Here is a 14,741-nt window from a genome sequence, read left to right as displayed (position 1 = left end):
TTACTCCCCACAGAGCAAAGGAGCTGCTATCAGCGGCACTGCCCCATTCCAGCAAGCAGCTGGGCCGGACAGCACAACTGGAAGGCAAAACTGCAAAGCTACATAGCTTTTACTTGAGCAGGGTGAAAACCCAAAAGCCTCAGTGTGATTTTAAGCCTAGAGACCAAGCCTGCCCCCCCCCACACACACAGTCATTCCAACAATACCGGTCGTTTCTCCCTGCTTCCTGATAACATCTACATGAGGCAGAATCATGTCCCCCCACCAAAGATGTCCATACCCTAATCCTGTGAAATGTTACCTTACATGGGAAGGGGACTTTAGTTAAGCTAAGGATTTTGAGATGGGGAGGTTGTCCTAGGTTAACTGGGTAGGCCCAACATAATCACAAGGGTCCTTATAAGAGGGTGGCAAGAAGGTTAAAAGCAGTTGTAGGAGATGTGACAATGGAAGCTAGAGATTGGAGTGATGCAAGGAAGGGGCCACAAGCCAAGGAATGCTTGGCTTCTAGAAGCTGAAAAAGGCAAGAAAATATCCTCTCCTCAGGAGTGTCCAGAAGGAACCAGCCCTGCCAACACCTTGACTTTAGCCCAGAGGATTCATTTTGAACATCTGACCTCTAGAACTCTTAAGAGGATAAATTTCCGTTACCACTGTTTGTGGTAATTTGTTACAGCAGCAATAGGAAATGAACACACCATCCTGTTGATTTGGGGAACAAGTATACGCCTTCCACAGATTTTATTAGAAATATTTATTAAAAAAAAATATCTTTGGAGGCTTAAAAGGAAGTAGTGTAATGGGCAGGACAAAGTCTCCAGCTCCCCCTCAGATTCCTCTGGCCAGCTTCTCTGCACATTCTCCAAGTTGCAGGCCTCTAGGCAACAGTCTCTGTGACCTCTGCCGGGTGGTACCTGACACTTCCTTTGGTCCCACTTGGGTGTCTACACAACAGAGAACCCTAATCAGAAATCTCACCAAGGATGAGCTCATTTGCATGCAATTTGCATGAAGCTGTTCTGGACTCCACTTGGGGAGCAGGGGCTGGGCCTAAGGGAGAGGGTTAGTAAAATACCTTTGCTGCCTTCTCATTTGCACAAGGAAGGCGATGCTGGTAACAGCAAAGAGAAGGCCAAAAACCAAGGCCAGGATGTCTCCTGGAGGGAGGAGGAGAGAGACTGCCTCAGGGAGAGAAGAGGAGTCTGTAGGGTTCCCTCAGAGCCTCTTCCACCTGAACCCCACCCCTGCCCCAAGTTCTCCAGCTGCCCCCAGCGTCTCTGAATCCAGCAGAGGCCAGCAAAGGGATGGGGGTGGATACACAAGAAGGGGTAAGATAAGCACTTTTTTCCTCTCTAAAAACAAAACGAAAGAGGTTGTTTGGGAAGGAGGATGCAAGGAGATTTCTGGAGCTTCATTCTGACCAACTCTTGCACTGGGGACAACAGGGGAACCCCCCTGCCTTGATCTGACGCTATCCTATTGGGGTTGGTGTGTGCTCTGCAGAAATAGAGAGGCAGCAGTGGTAGTCCTGACTAGCCCCTGAGGCTGAACGGTGCCAAGGGATGCCCCCAGCCTCAGGAACCAGAGGAGGGGCACAGACTCACCAGCAGCGAGACAGGAATTCAGGTGGACTGAGGAGAAAAAGGAGACGTTAGAGCCAGGGGTTGTGATCACTAGTGACAGACAAATGAGGACACATGGGGAGGATGAGGGACCTGTGGCTGGGGGTAGGGGGCATGGCATCAGTAGACAAAGCTGCACCTGGCCCAACGGTCCCAGGGCTGCTGTCCACTCCAGCAGGGAAGGAGGCCTCAATTATTCGCCCATTCAAAGGCTGTGTAGCTCGGAAGTTCAGCTGTAGCCGAGTGTCATCAGGTCCCCACAGGGAGTCAGAGAGGGCGTGGAGCTAGGGAGGTCAGCAGACAGTGGGGGTGGGCTCATGACACAGAAGCAAAAGGGTCACAGGTTTACAGCCAACACCTCAGGGACCCACTGTCCACGTCCCCCTCATCCCCAACACGGCCACTTCATCTCTTTATGCCTCCTCTTTCTCACCTCCACCTACAACCCTTTCCCCCTCATCCCCTATGTCACCACCACACCCCAGCCCCACCTGCTTAGCACTCAGCTTTACTGTCTGGTTGAACACAGTCCAGATGACACCCTGGGCACAGGGGGGTGTGGTGAGAGACCCCTCATATCGGAAGTAGCGGCTGAGGTCAGAGGGCAGCAGTGCAGATACATCCAGTCCTGGGACCCAAGTCTCCGAGTCTGTGGAGAGGACCTGTGCTGGAGTCCCACATAGATTGACGCCCCCGCCCACCATACACACAACAAAGCTTTGGGGTACAGGAATACATTTTTATCTCCCAGAAGCCAAGCTGACTCAACTCCCTGAAACCACTTCTTCACTGAGTGTGTCCCTTCCCATAACTCAGCACAAGAAGACATGACTCAGGAGGAAGTAAAAGGCTTTGGGGCGCACAGAGTGAGAGAATTGCTCCCCTGGCCCTCCCCCTGAGTCTTCACTCTTAGTTTGCACACTGTGATAACACGCTGGAATGCAGATTTAAGCCCAGAGTAAATCAAAAGAGAAAATGGGTTGAATAACTTGTAAATAAATACCTATAACTTTAAAAACAGACACAAAACTCAAAAAACACAGTTCTCTCTAGTTTAGCAAAACTTAAGGTCCAGTTGGGCAAGTGAGGTTTAAAATGACCTAGAGTGACTGAGAAGGAAAGAAAGATTTCCAACAAAAGCATTTACAAATTTAAAATATTTGATGCTTATGAAGGAGTATTAGACATCTCTCAGAAAAATTTTAGACTCAACCAGACTCAACCCCTGAAAGTTCCAAACACTATTTTTTTGGTCTTATTTGGTTTTTGTCTTATCTTAGTTTCTGTTTGGTTTTTAAACATAAAGCCTGTAGCCAGCAGTTTGCCTTTGCCTGTTTGCCTGTGTTCGGCTTCATAGTTATTATCAAGTTCACAGTAGGCCAGTTCACATTTCAACCCCTCTGTGTGGGAGGGAGCCCTTCTCCATCCTCAGACCTGAGGCTCCCCAAGGGCGGTTCTTTATGAACAAGGGTATCAAGGATAGTGGCCAAACCAACAAACTGACCTTCCTCGGCGATTTCTCCCAAATGTGACAGCAACTGCTCGTAGGCGCTGTTTTCTTCGGGGCCTTCCTAGGAGATGATAATGCAAGATAGATTCATACATGTATTTAGGGTCATGGCTGGAGGCCTGAAGGTGAGGTGGGTTCCCATAGTCCTCCCCCAGTTCCCAGCTCTGAGAACGCTGGGGGAACACAATATCTCATGTATTATTACTCAAGGTCGATATACTCCTACTTTGCAAACTGATGTAACTAGGCAGACTAGTTTTCAATGGCAAATTGGAGGAAGAGGAGGATGGTGGGTCACTTTACTAGGATACAAGGTTCTCAATGATGGGCTCTACTTACTTTTCCAATCTCACTCATCATTAACTCCACACACATTCTATGTCCCCACCACAGGAAACCCCAATAACCTTTGTATTCATGTTAGCTCTGCATTCACCTTAATAATTCATGTGTTTGAGTTTTGGAGCCAGGACATGCTATTTCCAAGGTGCTTCTCTGAACTTTGCGCTGTGAGGCTGGCGTTCATGAGTCAGGGAGGGAGTGAGCCTAACAGGTGTTTCACCATCCACAGGTGTCTCACCATCCCTCCAACCTACTAGCCTCCTCTAATCATTGTGTATGTACTCCTGATCAGTATAGGTCCAAAGAGGTCACTAAATGCTTCTCTAGACAATATTGCATTTTGCAAAGGGGAAATTACGGGTTATAAGAGTATTAGAGAAATGACTCTTCCTTATGTCCATTCTACTGCATCTGCCATTCCCCGAATGGGCCATATTCTGAGTCTTTACATGTACCGTTCGCTCTGCGTGGAATATCTCCTTTTCTTTCCCACTAGTGAAGGCTTCAAGTTTCACCTCCTCTGTGAGGCCTTCCCTGACTACCTTGTTGACTCTGCGTCCTGTGTATATGTCTATCTTGTCAGCCTCCCTCACTGGCTGTGGGGAGACAAGGATCCACAGTTTCGGAATCTTTTGTTGGAGCCCAGCTCACAGTGGGTGTTAATGAAAGAACTAATGAGTAAATGAAGATGATAGCCAGGTGCGGGGTGGGGTCTCTGGGGCAAGATACTCTGAGCCCGAGGGCTTGGGGAAGCAGGGGTGGGGAGTGTCCAGGGCTGGTACCTGCAGAAAGGCAGCCAGCACGGCCAAGCCCCCCGGGCGCCCCAAGGCCTCGTCAGCTTTGGCAAATGCAGTGCTGAGGTGAACCACGTGGATCTGGAGAGGACACGGTAGGAGTGGGCGAGATCCCCTACCCCGCGCCCCACTTCGACCCTCCGCGGACAGCTGCGCGCTCACCTCGGCAGGGAAACGGTGACCGCCAACCGTGTGCTCCGAGCCCGGGCGACCCGCAGCCCCCCAGTGCAGATGCAACTGCAGGGCCCGGTACTCCTGCCCGGGACCTAGGGCCATCTCCAGCCCGGGAGGCAGACTCAGCTGCACTGCGCGGTGAGAGGCAGGTGAGCCGGGCCCGCCCCTCTCTCCGCAGAGCGCGAGCCTAACTCCCAGGGACAGTCCCTCATCCCCAGCTAGCCTCCGCCCCTTCCCCGAGGCTCCGCCCCGAGACCGCCTCACCGGTGTGGCCATTGTTGCGCAGGCGCAGCTCTGGTTGTGGCGGGAGCTCAAAGCCAAGGAGTTCCAGAGGTCGCAGGGCTGGGCAAAACGCGGTGAGCTCTGGACGGATATCTACCGGGGACTGAAAACGGCCAGCGCAGGCGGGGGACACCTGGGGCCATGGCGGAGCGCCTGGAGTGGGAGAGTATGTACAGGAAGTTTGATGACAAGATCAGGAACTTTTAGGGAAGCTGAGTAGAAAAAGTGATGGGGTCGAGTCAGGAGGCATCCAGACAGGAGATAGAAATAAGGGATGTGGAGGGAGAGAGGCAGCGGGTGGTGTCAGGGACTGGCAGACGTGGATGCGGGGGAAGAGGGCGGGGGGTGCAGGCACTAGCAGAGCTGGATGCCCACATTGGGTCTGTACAGGGGGTGGGTGTCTCACCTCCATAACGCCAATGACTGTGGTCATCCCCTGCATAAATGAGAAGAATGAAGCTGATCTTTGAGCCCAGTCCCTCCCCAGCGGCCAAAAGGAGGTGGGTCTCCTTCACTAGCAGAGGTTCACAAATTCAGATGTCTTACAGAAGCATAGCAGGTAACAGAAATGCCTGAAGCAGGCCAGGTGTAAAGCACTATAGATGGCAGCCAAGTAAAACGCCACAGCTTGACGGGCCACACAAAGATCCTGCTGGCCCCGGAGATACCAGTTTGCGACCACTGTCTCAGGGTCTCTAAAATGGGTGGAGGCCTCAGTTCCCAGGCCCAAATCAGTAGACCTTTTTCTCCCTTATTCATCCCTCCTCCCCACTCATCCTGTTCCCTTTCTGGTCTCCAGCTCGTTTTCCAAAGTTCCTGGCTTTGAGAGTCAAGATACCAGGTTCTCCTACCTGCTGTTTCCTTAGTCCTAGGTCTCAGTTTCCTCATCTGTAGGCTGAAGATGAGGTAATTTCTACAAGCCCTTCCTGCTCTTCCTCTGGTACACCCCCGTCCTTCCTCTTCTCTCCCCTCATACTCTGACTTCTCTCCACCTTTGTTTTCTCTCCACATTCCTATCTTTCTCCTCTCCAGGCTCCCCCTTTCTTCTTTCCCATCTCTTCCTGCTTACCTCTCTCCATCTGTGCCCCTTTTTGTCTCCCCATCTAGCTCTGAAAGGGGGTAAAGGGCTAGTGGCATGGGAGCCCCTGGGGTTGGGAAAAACTACCATCAGAGTACAGGCTCCTCTCCTTCCCTGAATAATCCCTAGCTGGGTTGGGGTTTAATGAGGGGAAGCATCAACCTCCTGGAGCCTAGATTTGCAGAGCTGATGACCACTTACCTTTTTTGTCTCTGTGGGCATTATTCTGGGGGCCTTGAGTATCCCTGGGAGTCTCAACAGTAGGTAGATCCTCTATCTTCAGAGAATCCTCCTCTCCTGCTTCAGTCTTCATTCCAGGTGGATCCAACTTTCCAGGTGGGTCCTCTTCTCCAGGTGGGTCCTCCTCTCTAGGTATATCCTCTTCACTGGGCAGGTCCTCCTCGCGCAGTGGATCGTCTTCCCCAGATGAATCTCCTCCTGTGGTGGGAGCCCCCTGCATCCAGAGCAGGCTCTGGGGATGGGCAGGCACCAGGAGGAGCAGTAACAACAGCAACTGCACAGCGGGGCCTGGGGCAGGGGCCGGGATCCACAGAGGGAGCCAGGGGCTGGGGCACAGGGGAGCCATGCGGCTGACTGTGGGATGTCCTGGGACACGGTGTGTACGGTCTGTACGTGCATCAGAAACAGGAGCTGGATGGGGGAGGAGCAAGCCTGGAGGGGAGCAGACTGGCTCACAGAAGGCCCTTTTGTAGAGATGGAGCCAAAGCCCTGCAGGTCTGTCTGGCCCTGTGCCCCCTCCCTGATAGCAAAGTTGGGCATGGGGTGGATTGAGCGGCAGGTATGTGCGCAGGCAGAAGGTTATCAGGGTCATGGGCTCAGCTTGGAACCCAAGGCACCACCTGGCACTATACAGGTTCCACCTGGCACTATACAGGTTCTCCCTGGCACTGCCTGGCTGCTCGCCAGCCAACCTCAGCTAACCCTGGCCTGCTTCCCAGTCCCAGGCAGCTGGGGACCCCACGTCTTCTGGCTGAGAGGGGAAGCAGCCCATATATACATCCCTGGCCCAGCCAGGGAGCAGGTGAAGGGGTAGGGCAAGCTGCGGGGGGAGTCTGGGGGTGGGAGGGTGGATGGATGGGTAGGTGGGAGGCGAATTTGAGTATGAATGGAAAACTGTATATATTTATTAGAGAGTCTGATAGGTTTAAACTAAATGTATTATTCATCATATTACACCTTTGCTCAAAAACCTCCATTGGCTTTCCACACTCTACCAAAGTATCTTCTATCTGCCCATCTTCTCCCTCTAGTTGACTTCCAAGTCCCCTCAAAATACTACCAAAGAGACTTTTCCATCTTTTCTCCTACTATTCTCCCTCATACCCTAGCCAAATTAAACTATTCATTTTTTACCCAAACCTTTGACCGCCTTTGTTCATTTAGTTCTCACTGCTGGGAATGCCTTTCACTCTTCTATTTATTTAGCATCTACCATATGTCAGGCATTGGGCTAATAGACTAGATGTATGGAAATGAATAAGACGCAGTCCCTGTCCCGAGGAGCTTGCTGTCTTGTGAGTGAGGGCAAAAATTATCATAATATTTGGGGGAGAGAGATGAATTCTGCCTCAGAAAGTAATACAGAAGTAGGCAAAATTTGATCCGGGCTTAAAGAAGTAGCAGTTCAATTGGTTTAAAAAAGAATGGGGGAGGGGCTTCCCTGGTGGCACAGTGGTTGAGAGTCCGCCTGCCGATGCAGGGGACACGGGTTCGTGCCCCGATCCGGCTGGGCCCGTGAGCCATGGCCGCTGAGCCTGCGCGTCCGGAGCCTGTGCCACGACAGTGAGAGGCCCGCGTACCACCAAAAGAAAAAAAAAAAAAATGGGGAAAATGGCATTCTGGGCAAAAGGGAGGCACCAAATACTTTGAGCAGAAGAATGACAGAATCCAAATCTCATTCTAGGTTATGTTGAAGGGTAGTGTGGAGTACGAATTGGAGGGGGAAAGTGGGTGCAAGGAGATGAATAGTGAGAGGACCCCAACAATGGGCTGGGATTCCCAGTCTGCCTATTCACTTAACATTTGGTAAGCTTCCTCTAGTCCTCCAGGCACTGTTCTAGACCCTAGGGATGCAGCATTGAACTGGAGAACAGCCTCTGCTGTTCTACAGCTCACATTCTAATAAGGCCCCTATGGCTTCAACAAACCAGAAGAGAGTAAGGCCATCTCAGGAGATCCTTATCTGGGGCTAACATTCAGTAGGTACACACACCAGTATGGTTGTATAGGTAATTAAATATATTGAAATATTTATAATCTGGTTTGTAACTAGCCCCTAACTCCAGGGTGCTCCTGCTACCCCACTCCTCCCTAGGGACTGTCCTGACCTTATGAACTCACTAAAGAAGTAATGCTTGACACAGCAGGGGCTCCAGGACCCCACTTGAATGCCCCAACCAGTTTCCACTCTGGTAGGTCAGTAGTTGTGCACGAATGCACCCACTAACATGTTAAACAGCTTTACTATCTCCTCTGTCCAAATCCCTTCTATTATTCAAGACTCAGTTCATACAACCACTATGGAAAACAGTATGGAGGTTCCTTAGAAAACTAAAAGTAGAACAACTATATGATCCAGCAATCCCACTCCTGGGCATATATCTGGAGAAAACCATAATTTGAAAAGACACATGCACCCCAATGTTCATTGCAGCACTATTTACAATAGCCAAGACATGGAAGCAACCTAAGTGTCCATCGACAGAGGAATGGATAAAGAAGATGTGGTCCATATATACAGTGGAATGTTACTCAGCCATTAAAAAAGAATGAAATAATGCCATTTGCAGCAACATGGATAGACCTAGAGATTATCATAATAAGTAAGTCAGACAGAGAAAGACAAATATCATATGATATCACTTATATGTGGAATCTAAAAAAACATGATACAAGTGAACTTATTTACAAAACAGAAACAGACTCACAGACTAGAAAACAAATTTATGGTTACAAAGGGGAAGGTGGAGGGGAGGGGTAAATTAGGAGTTTGGGATTAACCTATACACACTACTATATATAAAATAGATAACCAACAAGGACTGAGTATTCTGTAATACCCTATATGGGAAAAGAATCTGAAAAAGAATGGATATATGTATATGTATAACTGAGTCACTCTGCTGTACACCTGAAACTAACACAACACTGTAACTCAACTATACTCCAATATAAAATAAAAATTAAATAATAAAAAAAAAGACTCAGCTCAAAGGCCATCTCTTCTAGGAGGTCTTGCTTGACCAACTTTACACCACAGGAAGAGATTTCTGGTGCCTCTGAACCACCACAGTTCTTTGCCCTCACTAACAACCTTGTCTAGCATCCAATTCATATTAAGGTGATTTATGACATTATATCTGCTCTAATAGCCTCGAGGGCCATAAGGGCAGGGTCCAGTATTTGATTGATTGAGTCTGTCTTTTGTTCAGTATTACTTTATTATTGATCATTTTTCTCTCTGCAGATCACCGAGACAGGGCTTGAGAAAAACCAAACTAAATGCCTTCCCTGCCCTCAGGGAGCCCATTGTCAATGGCCTGTGTGTGTCAAACCGCAATTATTCCAGGAGCAGGACATCACATTTCTACAGCACCCCAAACTGTCTGCCTTGTCAGAGTGACTGTCATACTGTATGCCAAAACTTGTATGGCTGAACAAGCAGTCTTCTTAGGAGGTAGTCAGCCTAACGATCTAGGTTGCCATTTCTGGAGCTAAATTAAGAGCCATCCGTGGCAATCTGATCCAGCGTGAACTCCTGATGGTCAGCTCATTGTCTTGGTCAGCTGTGTTGTCAGAACCTTGGTTGGACCCAGACACATGGAAAGTACATGGTAATATCTAAATTGGATGGGCCTGGACAAGACAGAATGTGGTAACAACTAATCTAGTTGAGATGGAGGAGGTCATGGGAAGCATGGAGGACAGAAACACCATGCTAACTGAAGTCTGGAGTCTGTATGTCTAGAATTTTCTCCAACACCAATCTTAGTTTTATTTCATTTTCCCTCTTTCCAAATGTTTTGAATGTTTCCACCTTTTTCCTTTTTAGATCTCCGTCAGGGTCTCCTTGTACAATTCTCCTTGGCACTTCTATGTGTCCACGTGTCTCCCCTCCATCTCTGCTGCTTTTTCTCAGTATTTCAGAGTCCAGATTGCATCTAGGTACAGCTCTCTCTGTGTTACAGCTCCCTAATTTCCCAAGTGCCATTCTCCATGGTGCTGTCTCTTTCTTGAGCTCTCTGTCTCTGTGTGTGACTATGTCTCTGGTCTGGGTGGGGAATGTGGACTCTGACCCAAGATTGTGCTTTTGCAACTAGGAGTCTGCCAAACCCTAAAACAGGTTTGAGCTCCCAGAGTCTTGTTTCCTGAGTCTCCCCAGGGACAGAGTGTACTCAGGACTGATTGACTAAGGACACCCCCCTCCCCCCACCCCGGCCTGACACACGACCTCTCTGTGGTTGTTTAAGGCCAAGTTTTTGGTCATTAGGGTCTGTGTCTTAAGACATCGAGGGCCATGTCTCTGCTTATGCCAGGGCTGCAGAGGAGGGAGCTATTTGCTGGTGAAGTAGGAGGAAAAAGAGCCCCCTATTCCCCAGATATGGATTGGAAGCAAAGACAAATCACAGCCCTTCTGGGGCGCTGGGGACTTGTCTGTAGTCTATAGTCTGTACAGGAACTACAGGGACTTACCTGTAGTTCTGGCCCAGCTCACCGTCAGTATTGTTTTCCTAGGACTGCTGTAACAAATTAACACAAACTGGGTGGCATAAAACAACACAGATTTATTCTTTCACAGTTCTGGAGGCTAGAAGTCTGAAATTAAGGTGTTGGCAGGGCCCTGTTCCTTCTGAAGGCTCTAAGGCCTCTTCTAGCTTCTGGTGGCTCCAGGCATTCCTTGGCTTGTGGCTGCATAACTTCAGTCTCTGCTTCTGACTTCACATGGCCTTCTTCTCTTGTCCTTATGTCTTCTACTGGATGTCTCTTATAGGAACACTTACCATTGGATTTAGGGCCCACCAGGATAATCCAGGATGATCCTAAGATTCTTAATTTAACTACATCTGCAAAGACCCTTTTTCCAAATAAGGTCACATTCACAGGTTCTAGGGGTTAGGACATGGACACATCTTTATGGGGGCCACCATTTAGCCCACTACACCATCAGCCATTTTGGAACTGAAGTGGGTGCACGGGATGAGAAGGAATGACCTTGTGTTGGGGACCCTCATGTCTTCTGCCCATATCCCTCTTCATGTCCTTTGTAGGCAGTTTCATTTACTCCCATGGCTTCTATACTAGATGACAGCCAAGTATCTCCAGGTTGGACTACCCCATGTCAGATCTATAACCACCTGCCAAATGGATATCCCCACTTGGATGTCCCACAAGTATCTCAAATTCAACAGGCCTCTAGCCAAATTCATTTGTCCCCAAAACCTCTTCTTCCATACTCCACCAAGTGGTCTAAGCCAGGAACCTGGTGCCATCTTTCATCTTTTCCTTCACGTCTGAAGGAAAGTCAAGTCATCAAGCACTATGGATTCTACCTTCTAAACTTTTCATCCTCATTTTTCAACCTAGTCCACACTTCCATCACTTCTTACCTGGGTAACTGCACCAGCCTCCTAATGGGTCTTGCTGAGTCCAGCTAGCCAGGGTGATCTCTCTAAAATGCACATATAATCTCACTCCCTATTTAAGACCTTTGAATGTTTCCCATTGCCCTTAGGATAAAGTCCATAGTACTACTTGACATGGCCTTCAGAGGGCTGCCATTGCCCTGTTCTCCTTGATGGGTTTGCAACCTAGGTGGGTCCAGTCAGAGTGAAGCTCCCTGTCTCAAGTATTTGATAACTGAGGGAATTCACTTTCACTTTGTCCAGACATGGATGAGGAAACACACAGCCTCTGGAACTGTGGGCAGCCACCTTGTAACCCCAATGGAAGCCAGCCTTAAGATGATAAAACCATGGAAGGCAGAGTAGAATGGTAGAAAGCAGCCCCTGGTGATTTGACTGAGCTGCTGGATTAAGCTAACCCAAGTCCCCCCCACCCTGCCCCGTATCTGGACATTTCAGTTGCATGAGCCGATAAATTATCTTATTGTTTAGCCACTTTGATTTATGATTACTTGTGACACAGTCTTACTGATATAAATTCCCTCTATGGTTTGGCCTGTGTCTACCTCTCCAGTCTCCTTTCTCATCACTCTTTCCTTTGCAATCTGTGCTCTAGTCTTATTAAACTTATAGCAGTTCCTTGAATGCATTGCATGCCTGTGCATGTGTGTTTTATCTCCAAGCCTTTATCCATGCTATTTGTCTCTCTGTCCACTGCACCCACATCGCCGGCCCTGCCTAGCCAGGTTTTGTTTTGTTTATCCTCCTGGCATCCTTCAGTTCACATGTTACTTCCTCCAAGAAGCCTCCCTGACTCCTAGGCTAGGGCCAGTCCCTTCACTCCTGCATGCATAGAAGCCTATATTTCCTTTGTAACGTGTATCTCACTTTATGGTGACTCCTTACCATGTGTGTCATGCTGGATTAAAAGCATTCATAAGGGCAGGGGTCACATTTCTCTTGTCCCCCATTTCATCTCCATGCCTAGCATAAGACCTGGTGCGTGAGAGGCATTTAATTTTTGTAGAATGACTGGTAATTATTATTCAAAGCATCCCTAGGGCTTCTCCAGTGAGTTGAAAGCAGAGGTTGAGGGTAATTAAAGGACAGAGGAAAAAAAAATTTTTTTTGGCCGAGCTAGGTGGATTGTGGGATCTTAGTTCCCTGACCAGGGATTGAACCTGGGCCCCCGGCAGTGAAAGCGCTGAGTCCTAACCACTGGACTGCCAGGGAATTCCACCCCCCCAATTATTTTTATTTTTAAAATTTATTTATTTATTTATTTGCGGTAGGCGGGCCTCTCACTGTTGTGGCCTCTCCCGTTGTGGAGCACAGGCTCCAGACGCGCAGGCTCAGCGGCCATGGCTCACGGGCCTAGCCGCTCTGCGGCATGTGGGATCTTCCCGGACTGGGGCACGAACCCGTGTCCCCTGAATCAGCAGGCGGACTCTCAACCACTGCGCCACCAGGGAAGCCCTAAATTTTTTTTTAAATTAATTAATTAATTTATGGCTGCGTTGGGTCTTTGCTGCTGCTGCGCGCAGGCTTTCTCTAATTGTATTGAGTGGGGGGCTACTCTTCACTGAGATACGAGGGCTTCTTATTGCGGTGGCTTCTCTTATTGTGGAGCACGGGCTCTAGGCGCGCGGGCTTCAGTAGTTGTGGCTCAGGGGCTCTACAGCACAGGCTCAGTAGTTGTGGCACATGGGCTTAGTTGCTCCATAGCATGTGGGCTCTTCCCAGACCAGGGCTCGAACCCGTGTCCCCTGCATTGGCAGGCAGATTCTTAACCGTCTTCCCTGGCCCCTCTTTCCTTTGGCTTTAGGGGAGAGCTGCGGGCAGAATATGGTGTGCCTGACTTGCTCTGTGGGACACTTGGTCCCCAGGGAATCAGTTGTCTCCAAGTGTCCTCACTGTGTCTTGCTCAGCTTTGCCCTCTTCTTCCTCAAAAGTTGAGTGACTTCCCAACCTGAGCTCACAGCAGGCTCTATTCCCCTGTCCTCTTCCATCCACCTAAAGCACATTCGCACACTGGCAGGATACCCAAACACACCCATCACTGACTGCACCCTGGGAGTGTGCTCTGTTCCCATTACCTGGGCTCATGGTGATACCAATTGTCATGAGATTATCTGCCCCCTTCCACCCTTGAGCTCTTAGTGTGGACTGTCCCACATTCACCTGAGACAGTGTAGTCAGTCCTCCACCTATGTGGCATCACCAGTTCCCCTGTGACCCATCCAAGGTACAGTCTGACCCAAACTCTCTCTTGCTTCCATCGAGCCCTTCAAGTTTTTCCCTGATCTAAGTCCAGCATTTCTCCTTCCTCAGCATACTTAGAATGTCAGAGAGCTAGAGGCGACCTCAGAATCCTGACAATACCCTGGTTCTTGGCTTCGGGCCCAGATTCTTAGGAGTCCTCAGTGGTAGGAATGGGGTCTAAAGTTTCTAACATTTTGCTTTTTAATAGCATTTTTTTTCTAATTACAAAGTAATGCACGCATGCTCAAGCAGAAAACTTGGAAAAAGCAGAAAAGTATAAGGGAATTTTAAAAGTCACCCTATTTATCCCATTCACCCCCTCAGTGGGCCAGTGCCTGGAACAGATTTGGTGCGTAATAAATATTTGTTGAATGAATTATCTTTGATCCCATCACCCAGAGATAAAAGCCACAATCACCTTTTGATTGTTTATCCTTCCAGTCATAGCTATGTTATACTACCTAAATAAGATCATATGTACACAGTTTTATGGCCTACTTTTTTTCTCTCGGCAATATACTATGTGTTTTCCCATATTGATAGCTTTTTTACATCATTAATGCTTTCATATTATTCTTCAAATGGCTCTACCATAATTTTCCCAGCCAATTCTCTACCATTGGGCATTTAAGTGATTTCCAGTTTTCTGTTGTTACAACATCTTGCCACCCATCCTAGTACATATGTTTTTGTCCACATATCTAGTTTTTAGGATGCATTCCTAGAAGTGGAATTGCTGGGTTAGAAGAGTAGGCACATTTTAAGATATCTCATGCATACTGACAAAATGGCACTGCTAATTTACTCTCCAAGGCTATTGCCAGTTTTCAAAAAGACCTAACTAAGTAAAGAAAATCTGGTACATTTTATCTCTGGACTAGGTAATACAGACTTATCAACTCTAAGCTTTTGGCCAGAATTACAGCAATTCCGACCCACCATGTTAGTTATTGACACTTGCTGACCGGAAGCTAACTGGCTATCAGGTTTTGGATCAGTATGGAAAGAGAAAGCAAGTTAGTGACTTAAAGCCTA

At 48.5% G+C, this 14,741-nt stretch overlaps 1 protein-coding gene across 2 annotated transcripts; it reads right to left on the bottom strand.

Moving 5' to 3' along the window:
* Window positions 1-724: 724 nt before the first annotated feature.
* On the bottom strand, window positions 725-10,795 carry CA9 (carbonic anhydrase 9). Of its 2 annotated transcripts, XM_022600261.2 has the most exons (11): window positions 6,004-6,493; window positions 5,131-5,160; window positions 4,707-4,877; window positions 4,431-4,573; window positions 4,257-4,349; window positions 3,127-3,193; window positions 2,114-2,271; window positions 1,762-1,906; window positions 1,605-1,631; window positions 1,076-1,157; window positions 725-944 (listed from the first exon to the last, which is right to left on the bottom strand). In XM_022600261.2, the coding sequence occupies exons 1-11, from the start codon at window positions 6,386-6,388 to the stop codon at window positions 878-880; spliced, it is 1,368 nt and encodes a 455-aa protein (XP_022455969.2). In that variant the 5' UTR covers window positions 6,389-6,493; the 3' UTR covers window positions 725-877. The 2 variants fall into 2 exon arrangements, with proteins under 2 accessions (XP_022455969.2, XP_022455968.2); XM_022600260.2 differs by having other exon boundaries at window positions 4,257-4,573; window positions 6,004-10,795.
* Between the last annotated feature and the right edge of the window lie 3,946 nt (window positions 10,796-14,741).

The sequence above is a fragment of the Delphinapterus leucas genome, chromosome 6 (genome assembly GCF_059928025.1).
Source record: "Delphinapterus leucas isolate spDelLeu-1000000601 "Yukka" chromosome 6, BTC_Dleu_Yukka2, whole genome shotgun sequence".
In the NCBI taxonomy this organism is placed as follows: Eukaryota; Metazoa; Chordata; class Mammalia; order Artiodactyla; family Monodontidae; genus Delphinapterus; species Delphinapterus leucas.
Note: the sequence above shows the minus strand (reverse complement) of the source record. Positions and strands in the feature narration are given on the sequence as shown.

Coding starts and splice junctions, on each gene's coding strand:
- CA9 (XM_022600260.2), bottom strand. CDS start 6,634: ATGACCCTGATAACCTTCTGCCTGCGCACATACCTGCCGCTCAATCCA. Junction 4,574..4,706: donor GCGCAACAATGGCCACACCG/GTGAGGCGGTCT, acceptor CTCACCGCGCAG/TGCAGCTGAGTCTGCCTCCC. Junction 1,907..2,113: donor TAAAGCTGAGTGCTAAGCAG/GTGGGGCTGGGG, acceptor TGACCTCCCTAG/CTCCACGCCCTCTCTGACTC.